Consider the following 24,268-nt stretch of genomic DNA (forward strand, 5'->3'; position numbering starts at 1 on the left):
ATCTATGGGGAATGTATGTTTTTGGAGCCCTCCCCCAGTCAGCTCAGCAGTCTCTTCCTGTCTGTCTTTTCCTTTCAAGTCTCCCATGCTGTCTGAGTTACAGGGGGACGGTAATCAGGTGATCTTGACTCCAAGTGCTGAGTGCTGAAGGGGGATCTTGTTATAATGAAGCAAGGCCATTATGCTTGATGCCGCTCTACTTAAGCTCTCCTATCTCTAAGTAGGTGATGGCCATCAGCCGTACATTTGGAGACCTCCTTGTGTGCTCCGTGAGATTTTTCCTAAGCACATGGGGTTTAAGCATATGTGGTTTCACACCAATTATTCACAGCCGAAACTGAACCGAAATCTTGATGTCTGCGCTACGTGTGCCATGGCAGGTTCTTTTTTTTTTGGTTGTTTTGTTATCCATATATCACATGCAACTAGTGAATGTATAAAGTTGTGCTTGGTGGTTGTGCAGAGAACTAAGGACTTTTAAAGTCTAAATTTATGCCACCATTGTCCCTCTCTATGGGTTTCAACTAAGCCAATTAACCTCAATCTCCATTTCAATCCTATGGGGATAACAGATTTCTAGGCATAAGAGTTCTGGAGATTGAGCTCTGTGAACTTGGAAGATGAAAACTATCCAACATTAAAACAGCCTTGAAGCTAAATTCCCACTCGTTGTAGGTCCCCCAACAAACAGTAATTAAAATAACAGTGCTTTGTTCCCATGGTGCCTTTCTGTCCCAGGGTTCAAGCCACTTTTCATCTCCCTGAGTGGAGCTAAGTGGGGTCTGAGTTTTGTGCCTCCCTGCTCATCTTAGTCCTTGAACTTGAAAAATAAATTAAAACCAGGGCTTTTTTTAGGTTAAGATTAAAGCCAGTTTACAGGAGAGAATTTTAGTTTAGCTTGGGTCATTAATAGGGTTAAAATATGGATTGATATGGGGCATAATGATGATAATTGCTATGAAGTAGCAGATCATTTTAAATCTTTTTGGCCTTCAGAAGGCCTTGATATTTAGTGTTCAGCCCTCCCTCCTAAATCCTTCTGGTGTTTATTTTACATTCTGCAAGATTACAGTGAACATCCAGCATAAACTATGGCATTGCCTGGGCAGAAGGTGATTTGGGGGATTCTGCTCTGAACCCTGGTGCATCACCCCCTTTATCCCCAAAGACAGAGAAAATGAGGAGGGCAGTTCCGTTATCAGGCACATGATATGTTAGTCAGCTCTAAAGCAACTAATAGAAGTGGTACCTCTGAGGGTCTAAATTTAAAGATCTGTCACTATTTGCATTTCATACCTATCATTTTGGATGAGCCAATTGCTTTCAGCAGAAACCTGACCTTTAAAGTCCTTGCCCAGGGGTGATTTCTGTTGAGTAAGACTAATGTCTGGCCACTTTGGGATTTTAAGGCTCTAGAATAAAAGTGGGTTCATGCTTTTAAATGCTTTTAGGTTTTTTTATATTCCAAATTCCAAAATAATGGCAATATTTAAACCCCACATGGGGTTCTTTGAGTTATGAGTACCATGTCAATCAATCAGTGGCATTTATTGAACCCCTGCTGGGTGCTAGGCACCGAAATCTCTTCTCCCCCTACATCCCACTCCCTCTCTTTGTTCCACTCATGCTCACCTACTCACTGTGTCTTATTCTCGTCTCTCCACCCTCTGATCTCTTGCTCACACCCTCCACCATGCCTTGTCCTTCATATCTCGCAGATACAGCTCTCCCCCATGTTCAAAGCCTTTCTGAAATCTCATCTCCTCCAGGAAGCCTTTCCTGATTAATTTCTCATCTCCCTGCCCTTTATCCTCCCAAGTGCCACTTCAGCATTTCCGTGCCACTTAAGGACTTGGTTGCTCTCTCCCCCATATCCCCTTCAAGCGCTCATAGAGCAGAGGTACATATCTTTATTCTCTATTACTCCCATCTACCTGAAGTGTAATAATAATAATGTTGATATTTGTTAAGCGCTTACTATGTGCAGAGCACTGTTCTAAGCACTGGGGGAGATACAGGGTAATCAGGTTGCCCCACATGAGGCTCACAGTCTTCATCCCCATTTTACAGATGAGGGAACTGAGGCACAGAGAAGTAAAGTGATTTGCCCACAGTCACACAGCTGACAGGTGACAGAGCTGGGATTCAAACCCATGACCTCTGGCTCCCAAGCCCGGGCTCTTTCCACTGAGCCACGCTGCTTCTCTAAAAGTGTAAAAGTGTTTAAAAGTGTAAAAGTGCTTAAAAGTGTATTTTAGTGTCTTTATCCTTGGCTGCGTTGTAAGCTCCTTGAAGGAAGAGAGCATGTCTATTACTTGTATTTTATTCTTAGTATACTCAGTGTAGTGCTTGGAATGCAGTAGGTACTCAATAAATATTAGTCACTGTATTAAGTGCTGTGGAGAGTACAACAGAAGATGTGCATTCCTTACTCTCAAGAAGCTTACAATCTAAAGCCCAAGAAATTTAAAAATAGACTGTGCAGATGTGGTTGCCATGTTTCTATAGCAAACGATACCATGTACTCTATTAGAATACATCCTATAGCTTGATTGATTATATTTCTGAGAATAAGATTCCTGTGGCTACTTTAGGGACTGTTGTCAAGTAGTTTCCTTTAATGTGATGCTACTAATGAAGTTGCAGGCATTCATATGCCAATATTTTTGCTATATCCATGACCACGGCTCTAGTCATTCAACAGGAATCTCCAGGTATCTAAAGTTCTTTTGTTTTTAATACAAGGTGAGGAGGCTTGAACACTCGCATTAAGATATATTGGCTATTTGAGAGCTGGAAAATCTTTCTTCTATATGTAACGAGCAGTGACCTTGGAGAAGGCCTGCTTCCTGTACCACAAATATTCAGTCACTCAGTGATATTTATTGAGCATCTACTGAGTGCTAGATACCATACTAAATGCTTAGAAGAGTCCAGCAGTAGCAATACACATGTTCCCTGTCCTCAAGGAGTTTACAATCTTGTGGGGTGGAGAGAGACAAAAAATTTTTGCAGATGGTGAAAGTACAGATAATACAGATAAAGATACAGATAGAGATAAAGCAGGGAAGCAGTATAAACACTTCAGGGATGATTCAACTCCCTGAGATCACACCTTTCCACTTAGCATGGCCTAGTGGGTAAAGCACAGGCCCAGGAGCCAGTGGACCTGGGTTCTAATCCCAACTCCACCTCATCCCTGCTATGTGACCTTGGGCAGGTCACTTAACTTCTCTATGCCTCAGTTTCCTCACCTGCAAAATGGGGGTGCAATATCTTTTTTCTCTCCTATGTAGACTATGAGCCAGTCAGTCAATCGTATTTACTGAGCACTTGCTGTGTGCAGAGCACTGTACTAAGTGCTTGGGAGAATACAGTATAGCAATATAACAGACATATTTGCTGCCCAAAACGAGCTTACAGTCTAGAGGCGGAGACAGACCCGATGTGGGTAGGGATTGTCTTTATTTGTTGCCAAATAGTACTTTCCAAGCATCTGCACACAGTGAGTGCTCAATAAATATGATTGAATGAATGAATAAATAAATAAATTACAGGGACTGTGCTCAGTCTGATTAACCTGTATCTACCCCTGCACTTGTGGCATGGAAGAGAGTCGAGGACGGAGAAGACAGTGGTAAACCACTTCCATATTTTTACCAAGAAAACTCTATGGGTACACTACCAGAACGATTACAGATGAAGGTGGGGTGTTCTGGGGGAGATGTGTCCATGGAGTCGCTATGGGTCGGAGACAGCTCGACAGCATAAGACAAGACAAGACCCCAGCACTTAAAACAGTGCATGACACATAGTAAGTGCTTAACAAATACCTTAAAGAAACAGCTGAAGTAATAGCTGAATATGCAGGTAAATGCATAACTAAATAAAAATGTACACCTGTACATATGTGCTGAGGTTAGGAATAGAATGCACAAGTGCTAAGTTGTTTGGCTGTTGTGACTGGGGAATAAACCCCACCACAACAACCCTTTCCTTTTTAAGATGATTTTAAAAGACAGAAGCAGTGTGGTCTAGTGGATAGAGCACAGGCCTGGGAGTCAGAAGGACTTGGGTTAAGGACCTGGATTCTAATCCTAGCTCCACCACTTGTCTGCTTTGTGACCTTGGTAAAGTCACTTCACTTACCTCATCTATAAATTGGGGATTAAGACTGTGAGCCCTACATGGGACATGGGCTACGTCCAACCTAATCAATTTGTATCTACCCCAGTGCTTAATACAGTGTATTAATAATACATAGTGATACATAGTAAGCACTTCACAAATACCATTTTTTAAAAAGGCATGTGTGAGTATATTTCTGCCTTAGCTATGATGAGTCCATTTTAGGTTACAAGTTCAGATGAACGGTTGCAAATCTAGTGTTTCCTGAGATTTGCTAAAATGTGCATTTCCTGAACTTCTATTTCTTCCTTTGGAACAGGGAAGGAAATCTCAGCAGATTTCCATACCATGGATGTAGTTAAAGTTACTTGGGTGATGTTATGCCAAGCCCTTTGAGTAGCCCCATGTTAGGTGAAAGCAGACTCTCACTTGTGTCAGTGTTGGGAAATGCATATTCATGTAGCAGTTTAAAGAGGAGTTGCCTGTGTCTGCAGTTTGGGGTTAATATACTTTTGCACGTAAAGCAAATTCAGAACTCTCAAAATCCTTAGATAGTCCTACTGAGGCTTCAGTGCATGCATTTTCTGTGTTCTATATGTGATGGTCGAATCTGGAAATCATTTGCCTTCTATTCATGTTTCACTCGCAGAAATAGCTACAGAGCAAAAATGGAAGGTATGTGGCCAGCCTTGTTATTAGCAAAGGGCTAAATCTTATACAACTTATGAGCCTGGGACCCCATTGAATTCCAAGCACATATTACTAAAGGATCGGGATAAAAACAGAGAAATGCAAAAAATGTGTGATTGCTTTGCATCCTGCAACCTCCCGTGATTTGAAAAGACAGGGAAATGTGAAAAGCATGTGGACAAAGAGTTTGTTCCCCTCTAACCCTCCCCCACCATACCTTGAACAGAAAAGAACACTGTCTCTTACATAACACATTTCCTCTGCAGCATAGTGTTTCTGTGTTTCCAAGGTCAAATTGAGTTAAACAAGATCCCCGGTCACTTTAGTACTACCAGAAGATATTGGTGTCAAGCTTTTTTTAAGTTTTAAAAAAATGGGGTTGTCTAAAGTAAAACATAAGAATTGGAAATGAGGCTTATTCAATCAATCAGTAGCATTTATTGAGCACTTACTCTGTACTAAGTATTTGGGAAAGTACAATAGAGTTATTAGACAAAATCCCTGTCCTCAAGAGTTTACACTTTAGCTGGGAAGACAGACACTAAAAGAAATTACACGTAGGAGGAAGAAGAAAAAGGAAATATGTACATGAATTACTGCTTAAATAAGGCATGTAAGATATGTACAAAAGTGTCATGGGAGCTTCTGAATACTTTCTGTTCCCATATCATTATTTTCATCCCCTCCATTTTTGGTGGAGTAAATAAATAAAATGGAACCATTCAAGCACCTTTACAAGATACATGTGCAATGAGTTAATGGAATTAAATTTGCCATGCAGTCAGATGAAGCAGATTTTCTGTGCAGGTGGTTTCTCTGAATAGTGACTGGAATGAGATAGGTGATGAGATGAAGGAATTCCATGTGGGCAGTGGTTGTTTGGGGGTGGCCCAGAATTCAGAGTTTCCATCACCTGTCATATCTCTCAGTGGGACTCGTCGACTTGGGCCTTGTGTTTCATTTGATGCCTTCCAAACTCCTTAGAAAGCAGTAGTAATAGGAATGTAGCCAGTTGGAAAGGCATTCACAGTAGAAGGAAGTGTGTTCAATAATGAAACAGGGAAAGGCAAAGCGTAAAAAGGTTACGGCTTCACTATCAGGGATGTCAGTTTGTGCTATGGCAGGAATACATCCTCGGTGTCAGAAGTGCCTCGTCAATTGTTACCCTAGGGCCTTCGCGTGCCTTGTCCACAGAGGTAAAGCTGGAGCCAAATGCCCACACACCTCTCTGCCTGGTAATCATAATGGTATTTGTTAAGTGCTTACTATGTGCCAAGCACTGTTCTACGCGCTAGGGTAGATACAAGGTTATCAGGTTGTCCCACGTGGGGCTCACAGACTTAATTCCCATTTTACAGTTGAGGTACCTGAGGCACAGAGCAGTTAAGTGACTTGCCCAAAGTCACACAGCTGACAACTGGCAGAGCCAGGATTAGAACCCATGACCTCTGACTCCCAAGCCCATGCTCTTTCCACTAAGCCATGCTGCTTTGTCCTGCTCTCCTCACTAGACTGTAAGCTCCTCAAGGGCAGAGATTATGTCTACCAACTCTGTTGTATTGTACTCCCACAAGTGCTCAGTACAGTGCTCAGCACACAGTAAGTGCTCAATAAATACCGTTGATTGAAGTAGACTCCGCAACAGTATGAGAGGCGGCATGGCCTAGTGGAAAGAGCACAGGCCTGGAAGTCAGAGAATGTGGGCTCTAGCCCTAGCTCTGCCACATGTCTGCTGTGTGACCTTGGGCAAGTCATTTAATTACTCTGTGCCTCAGTTACCTCCTCTGTAAAATGGGGATTAAGATAATAATGTTGGTATTTGTTAAGCGCTTACTATGTACCGAGCACTGTTCTAAGCGCTGTGGTAGACACAGGGGAATCAGGTTGTCCCACGTGGGGCTCACAGTCTTAATCCCCATTTTACAGATGAGGTAACTGAGGCACCGAGAAGTTAAGTGACTTGCCCAAAGTCATTGCCCAAAGTCACACAGCTGACAAGTGGCCGAGCTAGGATTCGAACCCATGACCTCTGACTCCAAAGCCCGTGCTCTTTCCAGTGAGCCACGCTGCTTCTCTGTGAGCTCCATGTGGGACAGGGACTGTGTCCAACCGGATGACCTTGTATCTACCCCAGTGCTTAAAACAGTGCATGGCACATAGTAAGCGCTTAACAAATACCACAATTATTATTACCAGTGTAGCTGTGGAAACAAGATTGGAGTCATCAGATGTCCAGCCTGAGCAGAAATGGGTTTCTCAATGTTATATCTCTTTAAAAAAAGAGAGAGGAAAAAAAGAAGGATTCCAGTACAGATGTCTATGTTCTCATTTGAGATTTGGGGAGATTTTGATACTGGTGTCAGTGTCCATACTAATAGAAAACTAATCCAGAAATCCAAGGAGGAATCCTGTGGCTTTATTTCTCATTCTCCTCCTGGTTTCCTAAGGCCACAACAACAAGCAGGGTAGAGGGACATTCCAAGCAATTGTTTTGCAGATTCCAGCTGGTATGTTTTGAATAAAGTCAGATGTAGTCTTTTGCCCAGAATCTGAATTCAAGCTTCTTCCACATGCTCTCATCTTTCTAACCTTAGGCATTTCAGAGCAATTAAGTTCCTATCACACTGCCCCAAAATGGCTGCAAAAGACTTAATTTTATGGGGTGGTACCAGGAGGCATGTCATGTGCCCCCTAAAATGTGCAAAACCAATCTAAACAGGGTGTTGGGATCTCTGCTAGATATTAACAAATGGAAAAGAGTGATTTGGCACTGAAATGTCATTCTTCCATTTGTGCCTGTCTGGTCAATTCCAATAAAAATGTGGTCTACAGATAAATGTAAAATTAAAGTATCTTTTCCATATTAATGGCATCTTCACACTCATGGAGAATTCCTGATCAAAATGGCTGTTGGCCATTTTTCTGCAACAATAGGGAAAAGCAAGTGTTTCAGGCCAGATTCTTTCTACCTCTCCAAGCTCCACATATTTCTTCTCCTCATGCTGCATTTACATGATTTTATGGGGCTGAGGGAATGCATTCTGCAGGCAAGTGATTAACCGGCAGCCGGAAGGGTAAGATTCAGCCTGAATGTCCATCTAGGAAATGGGACTACGCTTCTTCAGCTTTGCAGGGTTATGGTCAGATGCTTTTGCTTGTAATAATAATAATAATTCTAGTATGTGTTAAGAGCTTACTGTGTGCCAGGCACTGTACTAAACGCTGGGATGGATTCAAGCAAATAGGTTTGGACACAGTCCCTGTCCCACATGGGGTTCACAGTCTCAATCTCCATTTTACAGATGAGGAAACTGAGGTATGAAGGAATAAGGTGACTTGCCCAGTCAAATATTCATAATATATATTTATACATATAGATATATATAACGAGTGGAAGGCAATCAGCTACAAGTCAAAACTCACCTGTGCTGGGCATCAGCAGCATGAGAGAGAGTCGAGGGCAGAGACTCAGGTTTACAGTGCGGAAGGAGGCATTGGTAAACCCCTTCTGGATTTTTACCAAGAAAACTCTATGGATACACTACCAGAACGATTGCATACACACACACACACACACACACACACACAGAGAGATAGATATATACATACCAGTGCTGAGAATACGTATAAATAATTCGTAAATGCTACAGGTAGCTTACAATATGGAATGAAAAGTTGATCTCCAGGAGTTCTTAGAACATGACTTTTATTTCATTACTGATTCAGCCATGTCAATTCCAAATTTTCCTTTCCATGACTTCACTAGTGGGGATGTTGGATTGAACTTGCATTTATACATAAATCAGAGGACTGGTTGAATTGATCACTTAATGGTATCAATCAATCGATCGATCAATGGTATTTCAAGAAGCAGCATGGCCTAGTGGAAAAAGGATGGGCCTGGGAGTCAGAAGACCTGAGATCTAATCCCAGCTCCACTGATTTCCTGCTGTGTGACCTTAGGCTAGTCACTTAACTTCTCTGGGCCTCAGTTTCCTCATCTGTAAAATGGGGATTCAAACCTGTTCTCCCTCATATTTAGAGCGCGAGTTTCCTGTAGAACAGAGTCTGTGTCCGATCTGACCAATTTGTATCTAATCTAGCACTTAGAACAGTGCTTGACATATAGTAAGCGCTTAACAAAATACAATAATTTATTGAGCACTTACTGTAATAGAGTTGACCACAAATACAAGTTGTGTCACATGGGGTGGTTTTTATTGTTTGTTTCTTGTGTAATCACCTCAAATATAAAGTCTCTTCTTAGATGCCCATGGTAATAAGGGAGAGTGAAAGCCTGACATGATGAAATCCATGGGTGGTCCCCAAACTTCCCTAAACCTTAGTTTTGACCTCCTGTCTTCCTCTTGCCTCCCTCTGCTACCTTTATAAAATAATCCTCAGGGGGAATGGTGAACTTGTTTAAATTTCCCCTCATCTTCCTACTCCCAGTGGTGCTAAAAAACACCCTAAAAAAACCATGAAATGGGCCAAGATGAGGGGGAGAAAGGAGAGAAGGAAAGAAGAAAGAGCAAAGGTGGTAGAGAGAGAAAACCCACAAATTGTGACAAACTGTGTACACCACTTGGATAATTAGGACTTGGTTGAATTGGTCAGATTGTCTATAAAGGGAAGTGCCATAGAATGAATACCTGGGGTGGGGGGGGAAGGGGCTCTTCTGTTCTTCAGGAGCCCCAGACCCAGAGAACCCCACTGAGATAGATGTAAATAAATTTATTCTCTTTTCCATACGAACAGCTTTGATTTCCTTTCTGCAAATAGTAAGTGCTCACTAAATACTATTGATTGATTAATTTTTTATGGTATTTGTTAAGTGCTTATAATGCACCAGGCACTGTAGTAATTAATTAATTAATTCATTCATTCATTCAATAGTATTTATTGAGCGCTTACTATGTGCAGAGCACTGTACTAAGTGCTTGGGATGAACAAGTCGGCAACAGATAGAGACAGTCCCTGCCGTTTGACGGGCTTACAGTCTAATCGGGGGAGACGGACAGACAAGAACGATGGCAATAAATAGAGTCAAGGGGAAAAACATCTCGTAAAAACAATGGCAACTAAATAGAATCAAGGCAATGTACAATTCATTAACAAAATAAATAGGGTAACGAAAATATATAGAGTTGAGCGGACAAGTACAGTGCTGTGGGGATGGGAAGGGAGAGGTGGAGGAGCAGAGGGAAAAGGGGAAAAAGAGGGTTTAGCTGCGGAGAGGTAAAGGGGGGGTGGCAGAGGGAGTAGAGGGAGAAGAGGAGCTCAGTCTGGGAAGGCCTCTTGGAGGAGGTGAGTTTTAAGTAGGGTTTTGAAGAGGGGAAGAGAATCAGTTTGGCGGAGGTGAGGAGGGAGGGCGTTCCAGGACTGCGGGAGGACGTGGCCCGGGGGTCGACGGCGGGATAGGCGAGACCGAGGGACGGTGAGGAGGTGGGCGGCAGAGGAGCGGAGCGTGCGGGGTGGGCAGTAGAAAGAGAGAAGGGAGGAGAGGTAGGAAGGGGCAAGGTGGTGTAGAGCCTTGAAGCCTAGAGTGAGGAGGTTTTGTTTGGAGCAGCGGTTGATAGGCAACCACTGGAGTTGTTTAAGAAGGGGAGTGACATGCCCAGATCATTTCTGCAGGAAGATGAGCTGGGCAGCGGAGTGAAGAATAGACCGGAGCGGGGCGAGAGAGGAGGAAGGGAAGTCAGAGAGAAGGCTGACACAGTAGTCTAGCCGGGATATAACGAGAGCCTGTAGCAGTAAGGTAGCCATTTGGGTGGAGAGGAAAGGGCGGATCTTGGCGATATTGTAGAGGTGAAACCGGCAGGTCTTGGTAACGGAAAGGATGAGTGGGGTGAACGAGAGAGACGAGTCAAGGATGACACCGAGATTGCGGGCCTGAGAGACGGGAAGGATGGTTGTGCCATCCACGGTGATAGAGAAGTCTGGGAGAGGACCGGGTTTGGGAGGGAAGATGAGGAGCTCAGTCTTGCTCATGTTGAGTTTTAGGTGGCGGGCCGACATCCAGGTGGAGACATCCTGGAGGCAGGAGGAGATGCGAGCCTGAAGGGAGGGGGAGAGGACGGGGCGGAGATGTAGATCTGCGTGTCATCTGCGTAGAGATGGTAGTCAAAGCCGTGAGAGCGAATGAGTTCACCGAGGGAGTGAGTGTAAATGGAGAACAGAAGAGGGCCAAGAACTGACCCTTGAGGAACTCCAACAGTTAAAGGATGGGAGGGGGAGGAGGCTCCAGCGAAGGAGACCGAGAATGACCGGCCAGAGAGGTAAGAAGAGAACCAGGAGAGGACAGAGTCCGAGAAGCCAAGGTGAGATAAGGTATGGAGGAGGAGGGGATGGTCGACAGTATCAAAGGCAGCAGAGAGGTCAAGGAGGATTAGAATGGAGTAGGAGCCATTGGATTTGGCAAGAAGGAGGTCATGGGTGACCTTAGAGAGAGCAGTCTCGGTAGAGTGGAGGGGACGGAAGCCAGATTGGAGGGGGTCTAGGAGAGAATGGGAGTTAAGGAATTCTAAGCATCGATTGTAGACGACTCGTTCTAGGATTTTGGAAAGGAAGGGTAGTAGGGAGATAGGGCGATAACTGGAGGGGGAAGTGGGGTCAAGAGCGGGTTTTTTTAGGATGGGGGAGACGTGGGCATGTTTGAAGGCAGAGGGGAAGGAGCCCTTGGAGATTGAGTGGTTAAAAATAGAAGTTAAGGAAGGTAGGAGGGCAGGGGCGATGGTTTTAATAAGGTAAGAGGGTCCGAGGCGCAGGTGGAGGGGGTGGCACTTGCGAGGAGGGAGGAGATCTCCTCTGAGGATACTGCAGGGAAGGATGGGAAAATAGGGGAGGGGGTTGGTGGGGGGGAGGGGAGAGGCGGAGGGGTGATTTTGGGGAGCTCAGACCTGATCGTGTTGATTTTCGTGAGGAAAAAGTGGCCAGATCATTGGGGGTGAGAGATGGGGGAGGGGGAGGAACAGGGGGCCTAAGGAGAGAGTTAAAGGTCCGGAACAGTCGGCGGGCATGGGTGTCGATGAGGGAGGAGAAGAAGCTTTGCCTGGCGGAGGAGAGGGCAGAGTTAAGGCAGGAAAGGATAAATTTGAAGTGTGTGAGGTCGGCTTGGTGCTTGGACTTTCGCCAACAGCGCTCAGCAGCTCGAGCATAGGAGCGTAGGAGGCGGACGGAGGAGGTGATCCAGGGCTGTGGGTTAGTGGAGCGAGAGCGGTGGAGGGAAAGGGGGGCGAGAGAGTCGAGATGAGTAGAGAGGGTGGAGTTGAGAGCGGAGACCTGATCATCGAGAGTGGGAAGAGAGGACAGGGCGGCAAGGTGAGGAGAGATGCTATTGGAAAGACGGATGGGATCGAGAGAGCGGAGGTCTCTGTGGGGCAGTAGCGAAGATTTGCAGGGGGAGGGAGTGTGAGAGATGAGGCAGGTGAGAAGGTTATGGTCAGAGAGAGGGATTTCAGAGTCGGTGAGGGAGGAGATAGTGCAGCGGTAGGAGATGACGAGATCGAGGGTGTGACCGAGTCGGTGAGTGGGCGCGGTATGGTGGAGGAGGAGGTCGGCAGAGTCGAGGAGGGATAGCAGGCGGGCAGCAGAGGAGTCGTCGGGTACATCCGTATGGATGTTGAAGTCTCCAAGGATCAGAGTGGGCAGAGAGAAGGAGAGAAGGAAGGTGAGAAAGGGGTCAAGGTGGTTGAAGAAGTCGGAGGTGGGACCGGGAGGGCGGTAGATGACAGCGACAAGTATCTGGAGGGGGTGGTAGAGGCGAATGATATGGGCTTCGAAGGAGGGGAAGGAGGGGCGGGGAGGAGAGATAGTGCGGAAGCGGCAACGGGGCGAGAGGAGGAAGCCGACGCCTCCTCCCTTACCGGTGAGTCTGGGGGAGTGGGAGAAGGAGAGGCCTCCGCTGGAGAGAGCGGCGGCGGAGACCGTGTCTTCGGGAGAGAGCCACGTTTCCGAAAGGGCGAGGAGGAGGAGAGAGCGGGAGAGGAAAAGGTCATGGACGAAAGGTAGCTTACCTGTAATAGAGTGGGGGTTCCAGAGGCCACACTTGAAAGTAGCTGTGGGTGCAAGGGGGGGAGGGGGGGAAGGGCGGGGGGAGGGGAGGGTTTGGATGGGAAGGAGGTGGCGGGGCCCTGGACGGGGAGAGGGGGATGAGGGGTAGCGGTGGGACAAGAGGACTGGGATGGGGTGTAGGTGGGGAAGAGAGAAGGGGGGAGGGGGTGAGGAGGGGGTTTGGTGGGGGGGAGAGGAGGGGGAGGGGGAAGAGGGGTAACGCTGGTAAAGTGGGGTTCTAGGGCGGGGGAGGGGAGGGGGGGAGGAGACAGAGGAGAGAGCGGGAAAGAGCTGAGCGAGAGAGGGGAAGGGGAAGGGGAGGATTAGAAGGGGCGGGAGGGGGTAGGGGGGGAGGAGGGACATGGCGAGGCCAGAGAGGTGGGTGGCAGCACTGACAACAATAAACAGTAATAAACGAAATCGGTAATATAGCAACATGATACAGTATGATAAAATACAGTAGTGCTAATATAGCAACATGATACAGTAGGATACAATATAGTAGTGTTAATAAGCGGGCGATGACCAGGGTCGGGGGTAGGCTCGATTAAGGGGCGACCTGATCAAAGTCTGATGACAATAAACAATAACAAGCGAAATCACTAATATAGCAACATGGTACAGTAAGACACACTACAATAGTGTTAATAAGCAGGCGATGACCAGGGTCGGGGGACGAGCCGACCCTACCCGATCAGACTCAAAGTCAAGCGGCCAGCGGCCGAGAGAGTCCCAGAGCTCATGACCAAATAACCCTGTGGCGGCGGGGGGGCCCTGAGGTTGTCCGGGGTGGGTGGCGGCCGTAGGCGGCGGCTAAGGTAAGGTAACACGGTGAGACAATGACGTCGTCGCCCGGGGCGGGGGCGGGGGAGATGAATCACCTCAAGGGGGAAGAGGGAGTGAGGCCTTCCCAAAATGGCCACCTCATGCAGAGTGGGGGCTTCCCAAAATGGCCACCTCGGGCGGAGTGGGGGAGCGGTTGGGGAGCACAATGTCCCCAGGCCCGAGCAGGGGGACACAGTAATTAAGGTACAGTACAGTAGTAAGGTATAGTAGTGTGTACAGTGATTTAATAAAAATATTCTCATTAGGAAATCCAGATCCAGACATACTCCAAAAGATAGACTTAGCACTCTCCATGGGAGCAAAAATTTTCCTACCCCTCTTAAATCAGTGGCCATCTATCAGTAAATAAAGACTCTAAGCTCCTTGTGGGCAGGGAATTCGCCTGTCCATTGTTGTATTGTACTCTCCCAAGCGCTTCATACAGGGCTCTGCACAAAGTAACTGCTCAATAAGTACAATTGAATGAATAATGACAACCAAACCAATTGAGCAGTTCATGAAGGAGTGTGCCTGAAGAGGGGAGGAGAACAAGATTTTCGATGGCTCTGGGAAGGGGTTGTTCTGTTCCTTGTGTTAACTCCATAATTCATATGTGCAAATGAAGGGCCTACCTGCAGCTGTTATCCAAATCTATCCCCCTACCCCTACCCCTGCCCCCAGAGGAACTTTGAAGTGCAGATCCCAAAGACAGCCACATATCTGCATCTGGAGGGCTTCCACTTACAAGTCTTCATGAGCACCAGCTAGAAGGCTGGCATGTTTGGGTTTAGCTGGGATTGCTTTTCAAGGAGAATTTACCCGTGTCTGAGCTTTAAAAAGAGGAAACAAACAGAACAGGTGCAGCTCTCCCCTGGATTCCCACTCCTCTTTTCCGTACTCCAGAGGGAGAGCCCTTTGCAGAGTGGAGCAGCCAGCAAATGCTGGCCAGGATGGAAGAATAACCAGTCCGGCAACTTCTAGTCCCTTTCCCTCCCATTCCACCTTTTATTCTGTTGGGAGGGAAGAATAGAAGGAGAAGAAGAGGGAGAGACACCAAGTTTTATAGGAGGTGAGGGATAGTTTAAAGGTGATCGTGCCTCTGCAGGCAGGATGATGGAGTAGGATGACTTCATTGTCCCTTCTGGCTCAGGAATTTCTAGGATTCATTCAATCGTATTTATTGAGTGCTGACTGTGTGGAAAGCACTGTATTAAGTGCTAGGATTCTATTTTTCATCCAGAGAGAAACTGTTGGTGTTCCCATCGCATCCCTCTAGACTGTTAAACTCATTGTGGGCAGGGAATGTGTCTGTTTACTATTGTATTGTACCCTCCCAAGCACTTGGTACAGTGCTCTGCACAAAGTAAGCGCTCAATAAATACGATTGAATGAATCTGAAAAGACTTCTCCTATGACATAATAATTGGTCACAGAGGAGCAGTGTGACTAGTGGAAAGAGCAGAGGCCTGGGAGTAAAAAAGACCTAGGTTCTAATTCTGGCTCTGCCACTTGTCAGCTGTGTGGCCTTGGGCAAGTAACCTAACTTCTCTGGCCCTCAGTTATGTTATCTGTAAAATGAGGATTAAGACTGTGAGCCCCCTGTGGGATGTGGACAGTATCCAACCTGATTAGCTTACATCTACACTACTGCTTAGGACGGTGCCTGGTACATAGTAAGCACTTAACAAATGCCATTAAAAAATGGACTTGTCTGACTAAGCCGTGCCCCTCCCCCGCCCCCCCCCCCCCCGAAGCTGGCAGACAGGCAGGAGGTTGGGGCCAGCAAGCAACCCACCACTCCTCCTATCCTGCATACTTGGCTCCATGTTCTGAGAAGGTTGTAGAGAAGGTTGTAGAGCAAATGATTGAAGGGGAGGAGAGTGGTACTTCCAAGGGGAGGGATAGGGGGCACTAATTGTGGTATTCTGAGGATCAAAATGGAACCCATCGTTCACGCAGCTGCAGGCAGCTCTTTGATCTCCAGGGTCCCCACTGCACCGCGTTTAACACCTTCTCCAAGAAAGTTATTGAGTAGCTCTCTCCCCCCCCTACTGTTTCCCACTCCCCAATCTCCATTCTCTGAGGAATACCCTCGTTTATTACCTAATAACCTGAGGCTTCAGGTCTAAACATTAACATTGAAGTCAGTTGCATGAAGATTAATATAGAGAGATGCAGTATCAATCACTCAGTAATATTTATTGAGCTCTTACTGTGTGCAGAGCACTGAACTAAACACTTGGGAAAGTACAGTACAACAGGGTTGGTAGACATGTTCCCTGCCCACCAGGCACTTACAGTCTAGAGGGAGAGATAGACATTAAAATAAGATATGGATGTTATTCAAATGTACTGTTTTAGTAGTAGAAATACCTGAGCTTTGCCTGAGTTTATCATTTTCCTCTGGGTTTTTTTTTATTACTATTATTAAGTGCTTGCTACGTGCCAGGCATTGTTTTAAGTGTTGGGGTAGAGACAAGGTAATCAGGTTGGACACAGTCTGTGTCCCACATGGGGTTCAAAGTTTTAATCCCCATTTTACAGTTGAGGTAACTGGCATGACACAGTTGACAGGCTGGGATAATAATAATAATTATAATGGTATTTGTTAAGCATTTACCATGTGCCAAGCATTCTACAAAGCACTGGTGTAGATACAAGATAATCAGGTCCCACATAGGGCTCACAGTCTAAGTAGGAGGGAAAAACAGATATTGAATCCTGATTTTGTGGATGAGGCAACTGAGGCACAGAGAAGTTAAGTGAGTTGCCCAAGGTCACACAGCAGGTAAGTGGCAGAGATGAGACTAGAACCCAGATCCTCTGACTCCCAGGCCTGTGTTCTTTCTAATAGACCAAACTGCTTCTCATACACTCTTCCTCTAAATTAGATTTTTGCAAAGAGATTTAACCTCAAGAATGGGAACAGATTGAAAAATAATAATAATGTTGGTATTTGTTAAGCGCTTATTATGCGCAGAGTACTGTTCTAAGTGCTGGGGGAGAGACAGGGTAATCAGGTTGTCTCACGCGAGGCTCACAGTTAATCCCCATTTTACAGATGAGGTCACTGAGGCACAGAGAAGTTAAGTGACTTGCCCACAGTCACACAGCTGACAAGTGGCAGAGCCGGGATTCGAACCCATGACCTCTGACTCCCATGCCCGGGCTCTTTCCACTGAACCACGCTGCTTCTTTGGTTGATTTGCAGCTCAATCATCCATTTTCTGACTATTAGATTGTAAACTCATTATAGGCAGGAACCTGTCTGCTAATTTCTCTTGTATTGTGCTTTCCCAAACACTTAGTGCTCTTCACATAGTAAATGCTCAATAAATACCAGTGATTGATTGTTTGATATATATAAACTGAGTGGTGCCCCTTCCCCACCCACCCTATGATTATTCCTTGTGATCTTTCAAAGGTTTGTGAAGATATATTTTCAGATAGTGCTGTTGTTAAAGTGGATGAAAACAACCTTTTCTCTAGAGATGAGAAAATTCTCTCCATATTTGAGGCTTGCTGAAAATCTCAAAGTTCTTTCCAAAGTGATCACTGACCATTATTTGACCTGAACAAATGTGGACCAGTGAGTCTCCTTGTCTCTAGTTGACATGATGTGCCCAGCAATTCAAAACAAGCTCTCCGTAAAAAAAATACGTTTAAGTCCTCACTCTCCCAACCAAAGAGTTTGTGAGGAGGCACACTTTTCCTGGCAAACAATAATGTTGATATTTCTATTTGTTAAGTGCTTACTATGTGCAAAGCACTGTTCTAAGCGCTGGGGGATACAAGGTGATCAGGTTGTCCCTCGTGGGGCTCACAGTCTTAATCCCCATTTTACAGATGAGGGAACTGAGGCCCAGAGAAGTTAAGTGACTTGCCCAAAGTCACACAGCTGACAAGTGGCGGAGTCGGGATTAGAACCCATGACCTCTGACTCCCAACCCCAGGCTCTTTTCACTGAGCCACGCTGCTTCTCTACAGATCTTGGGCTAAAATAATAATAATGGTGTTAGTTAAGCATTTATTATGTGCCAAGCACTGTACTAAGTGCTGGGGGGTTGGGAATGCAAGCAAATTGGTTTGGTCACAGTCCCTGTCCCACATGAGGCTCACAGTCTTAAATCCCAATTTTACAGATGAGGTAATTGAGGCCCAGAGAAGTAAAGTGACTTGCCCAAGGTCACACGGCAGACAAGATAATAATAATAATGTTGGTATTTGTCAAGCGCTAACTATGTGCAGAGCACTGTTCTAAGCGCTGGGGTAGACACAGGGGAATCAGGTTGTCCCACGTGGGGCTCACAGTCTTGATCCCCATTTTGCAGATGAGGTAACTGAGGCACAGAGAAGTTAAGTGACTTGCCCACAGTCACACAGCTGACAAGTGGCAGAGCCGGGATTCGAACCCATGACCTCTGACTCCAAAGCCCGTGCTCTTTCCACTGAGCCACACTGCTTCTCAAGAGGCAGAGTCAGGATTAGAATCCATGACCTTCGGACTCCCAGACCCATGCTCTATCCACTAGGCCATGCTGCTTCAAAAGGAAGTGAGTTACCATCATCCATGTATAAAGATCCCCTTTTTTACAAATGTCTGGTGGAACTACCTGCGTCAACCACTTCTAGATCATCTCTTGAGAAGTTCATGGTTCAGTTCTCTGTGTTTGGGATAAGGGTGGGTGAAGAGCTAGAGAAGGAAAAGAGTTCATTACCTTCATCGTGCCTCGGAGTCATTTATTTGAGCATCTCTGCCCAGCTAGTGGTTTTAGCCACTTAGACCTATTAGTCTTCTTGGCAAGAAGCCTTGTAGTGCTTGACTTATGCTTTAACTGCTACTCTGTTGACAATGGTTTGGGATGATATGGGGGTATGTGTCTCTGCCAGCATGGGCGCAAGCACATGTGAGGAATTCACTAGCTCTGCCTTGGCATTGGTTAGGAGTTGGCTTCCTAATCCCACTACACAATGCAGCTGGAAAGACTTAGCCCATGCCTTGTCACATCACTTGTTAAGAGACCACGTACATTTTTGAAGGAAGCAGTATGGTGTGGTCTAAATTGATTTATCAGTTCAGCACTTTGTGGTTTCACTCATTTAATTCCACATTTACATACCCAAAGCCAAGCAAACCAGGGGTTTAAGTGTATGGTCTGCTCCCTGAGCAACTACGAAGGCCTACAGTTCCATATGATGGAAGGGAATTGATTGAAAATGCCTCTTTCATTCATTCATTGAATTGTATATATTGAGCACTTACTGTGTGCAAAGCACTGTACTGAGCACTTGGGAGAGTATAATACAACAGACACATTCCCTGCCCTCAGTATGTGAAAATTGTAGTGGGAAGAATCTACATTATGGCATAAATGTAGTCTGTGATTCCTTGCTTGCTGTGAACCAGGTGACCATTTCACTCCCTTGATGGGCTTTTACATTCAATTCCATTTGAATTTTAAAAAATTCTGCCAACTAAAACATCTCTCCATACCCTTAATGCAATTCTCTTCAATACTTGCATTTTCTGGAATGGCAATTTCAAGTTGGGATTTTTGATCTGTGGAAGCGTGCATCATTTAAATGTTTCAGAATTGAAAGATTACAAGATTTCAGGGTGGGAATCTGTCATAAATGTCTAGTGGCCTCCATATATTTTACGCAGAGAGTTCAATCTATTCCTCCCTTGTAAAAGGAAAGATAATTGTTTAAGTCTTCTGGGGTGTTCAGCCTAATTACTAGGTGTGACAGCAAATTGATTTTCTTGCACGTAAGCTATTAATGCCAGAAAATCCTTAGAATATGAGATGTTTCCCCCCATACCTCAATTTATTAATTGCTGGTAGAAATAAAGCCCAATACTTCAATTATTCCAGTGTGTGTGGCTGAGAAGCAGCGTGGCCTGATGGATAGAGCATGGGCCTGGAAGTCATAAGGGCCTGGGTTCTAATGCTAATTTTGCCATTTGTCTGCTGCGTGACCTTGAGCAAGTCACTTCACTTCTCTGGGCCTGAGTTTCCTCATCTGTGAAATGGGGATTAAGACTGTGAGTCCCAAGTGGGACATGGAGTGTGTCCAACTTGATTAGCTCGGATCTATCCCAGCACTTAATACAGTGCCTGGCACATAGTAAGTGCTGAACAAATACCATAAAAAATTAAACTGTCAATGAGGGGACGATGGTGTCACTTTGTAGACTCATTATGTTTGCTTTGAAAGGCTTGACCGGAGACTGAGGTCAGAATGGGACCCATCCAAAGCGTTCCAGATGGATGGATGGATGGATGGATGGATGGATGGATAGATGGATACCTGCATGGTATCCATGTGAGCTGGTCGTGAACAGTCTTGGTGTGATCCTAATCATTCTGTTTATCCTCCATAGTGAGCCACCTCTATGGATTTGGACTGATGGATGCCGAAGCCATGGTAATAGAAGCGGAAAAGTGGACCACAGTCCCGCAACAGCATGTGTGTGTGGAAAGCACGGACCGGCAAATCAAGTAATTCTCATGATAAGAATATATTGAACTATTGCTCCAAAGTAGTCATGGCCTGATATGATCTTTCCAAACTCCTGTTGCCCTTGATTTCATCCCATGGACATTAATGGTCTAATGCATAAAGCTTTTGGGGGAGGGTTAATGTCCCTGGCTTCTAAATTTCGATCATTATTTCTCCAAGGTTTTAACTACAAGCACTGCTAGAGGAAAAGTGTCATGGAGCCTCATGTGGGGCAACCTGTTTACCTTGTATACCCCAGCACTTAGAACAGTGATCTGCACATAGTAAGCGCTTAACAAATACCAACATTATTATTCTGAAGAGGACTCCGTTAACTCTCAGTGCTCACAATATTTGCCTCTAGCAGTGGTCACTTGCATCCTGGGGTAAAGTGGCTTGGATTTTGCCCTTACTGGGCACCAAGAACCTGAGTCTGTTAAACTCTTTCTAACAAGTCTCCTGGCAGCAGGATGCAAAGCATCCAGTTCTCAACCCTCAGGGAATGCAGATCTAATACAGTCATGTTGGCAAACGGAGGTTAGATGCCAGCCATGAGGGAGAGGTGGCCAATTGGTTCTGCTTAGAAGATCCTGGTGTTCCACTTGTATTTTTCCTAATTCCCATATTTTTTTTCCACGCTCCCCTCTCTTGATCTCTATTGTCAATTACATTTGAGGGATACACCATATTGTTCTTTTTCTCGTTCCTTCAAACAATTCAATAGTTTGAGAGCACCTTGATCCTCACCTGCCACTCTTAGCTTCCAGGTGCATTGTGCCTGGTGGAAGATCCCCTACCTACCTATAGTTTCCAAAAGAGACTTGGACAAGAAGCAGGAGGGCGCACCCTTTAAGAAACCAAAGCTGGTCCTTTATTCAGCTTCTCTTAGTAAGCAAGATTGAAGAGGGAGGAAAGCCACATTTCAAAATCCCGAAGTGCTTACGTTGGGGAGGTCTTGATGTGCTGAAGCTCCTTCCGTTTGTTACAGAACAATCCGCCCCAACAGCGCGGTGCGCTCCATTTATAAAGCCTCTGGCTGCTCCGAGAAATCCAACCACCACGTCAACTACCTGGAGCACGTGGTTGTCCGTATCACCATCACCCACCCCCGGCGGGGGGATCTGGCCATCTATCTCACTTCACCCTCAGGAACCAAGTCCCAGCTGCTGGCCAACAGGTATGTGGGGTGTCCCTATCCCTCCTGCACCTCGAATTACTAAATGTACATCTCCTGCTACTCGTAAGGGGTGAGAAAAGTCACAGTTGCCTAACTACTTCCGGAGGTGGGAGTGGTGGCTGGGAAGGGGGAGGGAGGTTGTGTGCTGCTGGAGCCTATAATTTCAGGGTCCTTCAAGCAGATGGGAGTGGGGGAGGAAAGAAACACCTATAATCTGAAAGGATGAAAGAGAATGGATAGTGACAGATGTAGTACCCATAGGGGATGCCGGGGAAAGTATGATGAATCTTTGGGTTCCAGAGAAGAAAGGCGTGTGGTTGGAGTTCCATGTCCTCTGTAATTTTTCCTCTTTTCCCCCTTCCACTCCCATGCAGAGATGAAACTGTGTCTTGGGGCAGAAGAAAATGGGGGTGGGTCGGGGTGGGGGGTGAGGGGCTGGAAGGCATCCATTTCCCTCCTCCACCTAAATCCTCAAACTACACAGGGCTAAATATGGAGCTGTGTCCTACCTGCGCAAGCCAACAATCTTCCTTTGAAGTTAGTGTGTAGCTTCTATAGCACGAACCCTGAACGTTTTTAAAATGTGAGCCAGAAGAGGGGAAAACAGTCCATATCTCCAGATGATGAAATGAGTGAGGTCATTGCAGCTGCCTACAAACCACCACATCCCTGTTTGGATTGGTCTGGGTATAAAGGTCATTTGAAACTTTGCTCCCTAAAGGGCAATTTTCTTACTATTCTGAAGTGGAAAATGAAGAATATTGGGAGATGGTGGGATGGGGGAGCGGGGGAGCACAGGTGATTGTGGGTTTATTATTCAGCCATAACAACTTGTAGCATAGGTCCCATTCCCTTAGGTTGTCAACTCCTTGTGATCAAGGAACATGTCTTTGGCTTCCGTTGCATTTTCCGAGCATTTGGCATAGGGTGCTGCACTCAGTAGGCCTTTAGTCAGTGCCATCACTGGTGCTACTTCATCTCTTAGCATTTACTATGTGCCAGCCACTGTACTAAGCACTGGGGTAGATACAAGCTAATCAGGTTGGACGCAGTCCATGTCCCACATAGGGCTCACAGTCTTAATCTCCATTATACAGATGAGGTAACAGGCACAGAGAAGTTAAGTGACTTGCCCAAGGTCACACAGCAGACAAGTGGCAGAGCTGGGACTAGAACCCAAGTCCTTCTAACTTCCAGGCCCATTCTCTATCCACAGGCTACACTACTTTTCTAGTCTCCTGTCATTTAGGTTTGCAGTGTTGTCGACCAATCAGTGGTCATTAAGCGCTCATTGTGGGTAGAGCACTGTGCTAAGTGCTTGGAAGGGTACAATACAGTAGAGTTGGTAGACATGTTCCCTGCCAACAAGGAGATTACTGTCTAAAGGGATAGACGGACACTGAGATAAATTACAGATATGTACATAAGTGCTTGGGGCTGAGGGTGGGGTAAATATTCATTCATTCATTCAATAGTACTTATTGAGCGCTTACTATATGCAGATCATTGTACTAAGTGCTTGAAATGTACAATTCGGCAACAGATAGAGACAATCCCTGCCCAGTAATGGGCTCATAGTCTAAACGGGGGAGATCAAGTGCTTAAAGAGTACTGATCCAAGTGCAGGGAATGCAGAAGGGAGAGCGAGTAAGGGAAATGAAGGATTAATTGGAGAAGGGCTCTTGGTGAGATATGATTTTAGGAGGGCTTTGAAGGTGGGGAGAGTGGTGAACTCGCAGATATGAAGGGGAAGGAAGTTCTAGGCCCGAGGGAGGAACTGGGCGAGCGGCGACAGCGAGAGAAAAGAGAGCAAGGTACAATGGGTATGTTGGCGGGATAGGAGCAAAGCGTGTGGGCAGTGTCACCCTAACGACACAGCAGGCTTCTGTATAGACTTCTCATTTTTATTTTACTCCATACCAGGAGAAGAGAGCTGTGAAAAAGTGAACATTCTCACTGACCGTAAACCTAACAGATCTTTTTCCTCTGTGCCCTCCTTGAATTCTATTCAGGGTATTTTTAAGTGCTTACTCTTTGCTAAGATCTCTGGGGTAGATACAAGCTTATCAGAGTAGACACGGTGTCTGTCCCCTGCAGCGAAAGCCAACTGGTTGGTTATATGCCTCCTGGGAAGCTGTGAGTGGTTTAAGGGAGAGCTCCTGGCTAGTGGATGGGGACCAGATCGACGCTGAATTGGACTTCTCGCATGTTGTATTTGGAAGGCCGGGTTTGCATTTTCCCTCACTCTTCAATCCATCAATCAATCTATTTATTTACTGAGTGCTTTCTGGGTGCAGAGTACTGCATTAAGCCCTTGGGAGGGAACAGTACAACAGAGCTGGTAGGTATGTTCCCCTCCCACAAGGAGCTTACAGTCTAAAGGTGAGCTTACAGCTGGGCTTATACTCTTCGGTGAGGGCAGGGTGAGGTTAATGACTAATTCCTGACCCATGGATCCCAATCTTGCCAGAGTCAGTCTACACAGATGCAAAACAAAATAAGGATGCTTTGGCATCAGATGTGTGTGTCGGGGGTGGTGTCAGGAGACAGAGGGGGTAGGGGGGCTTCCCCCATGCCCCTCTCTTTCAAGAACCAAAGAGATCTCCGCTGCTGCTGTATAATCACTGCTACCTGCCTGTAACATTCTTTCCAAATCAAGCAAGACCTTTTGAATGTATGCTCATGTGATTAATGGTGGTCTCACCAGCTGTTGTTACTGAACCTAAGGAAAACCTTTCTTCTCCTACATTACTCATCTGGGCTTAATTTGAAAGAGTATGCTGGTGAGGCATATTGAAGTGCAAAGGTATGTTTTACACATGTGCAGATCTATCCACTGGTTTTAGAAAAACAGTCTCTCCGCGGTTGCTGTTTGCTTAGCCAGTCGAGCCC

At 45.8% G+C, this 24,268-nt stretch overlaps 1 protein-coding gene across 1 annotated transcript in view; it reads left to right on the top strand.

Annotated features, from left to right (window-relative positions):
* The window catches only part of PCSK5 (proprotein convertase subtilisin/kexin type 5), a 409,642-nt gene that overhangs the window by 220,705 nt on the left and 164,669 nt on the right, over positions 1-24,268 (top strand). Inside the window, 2 exon segments of the mRNA XM_039910756.1 lie at positions 20,081-20,198; positions 21,188-21,376. Of these exon segments, the coding sequence (XP_039766690.1) occupies positions 20,081-20,198; positions 21,188-21,376 (307 nt within the window).

Source organism: Ornithorhynchus anatinus, chromosome X5, assembly GCF_004115215.2.
Source record: "Ornithorhynchus anatinus isolate Pmale09 chromosome X5, mOrnAna1.pri.v4, whole genome shotgun sequence".
NCBI classification, from domain to species: Eukaryota; Metazoa; Chordata; class Mammalia; order Monotremata; family Ornithorhynchidae; genus Ornithorhynchus; species Ornithorhynchus anatinus.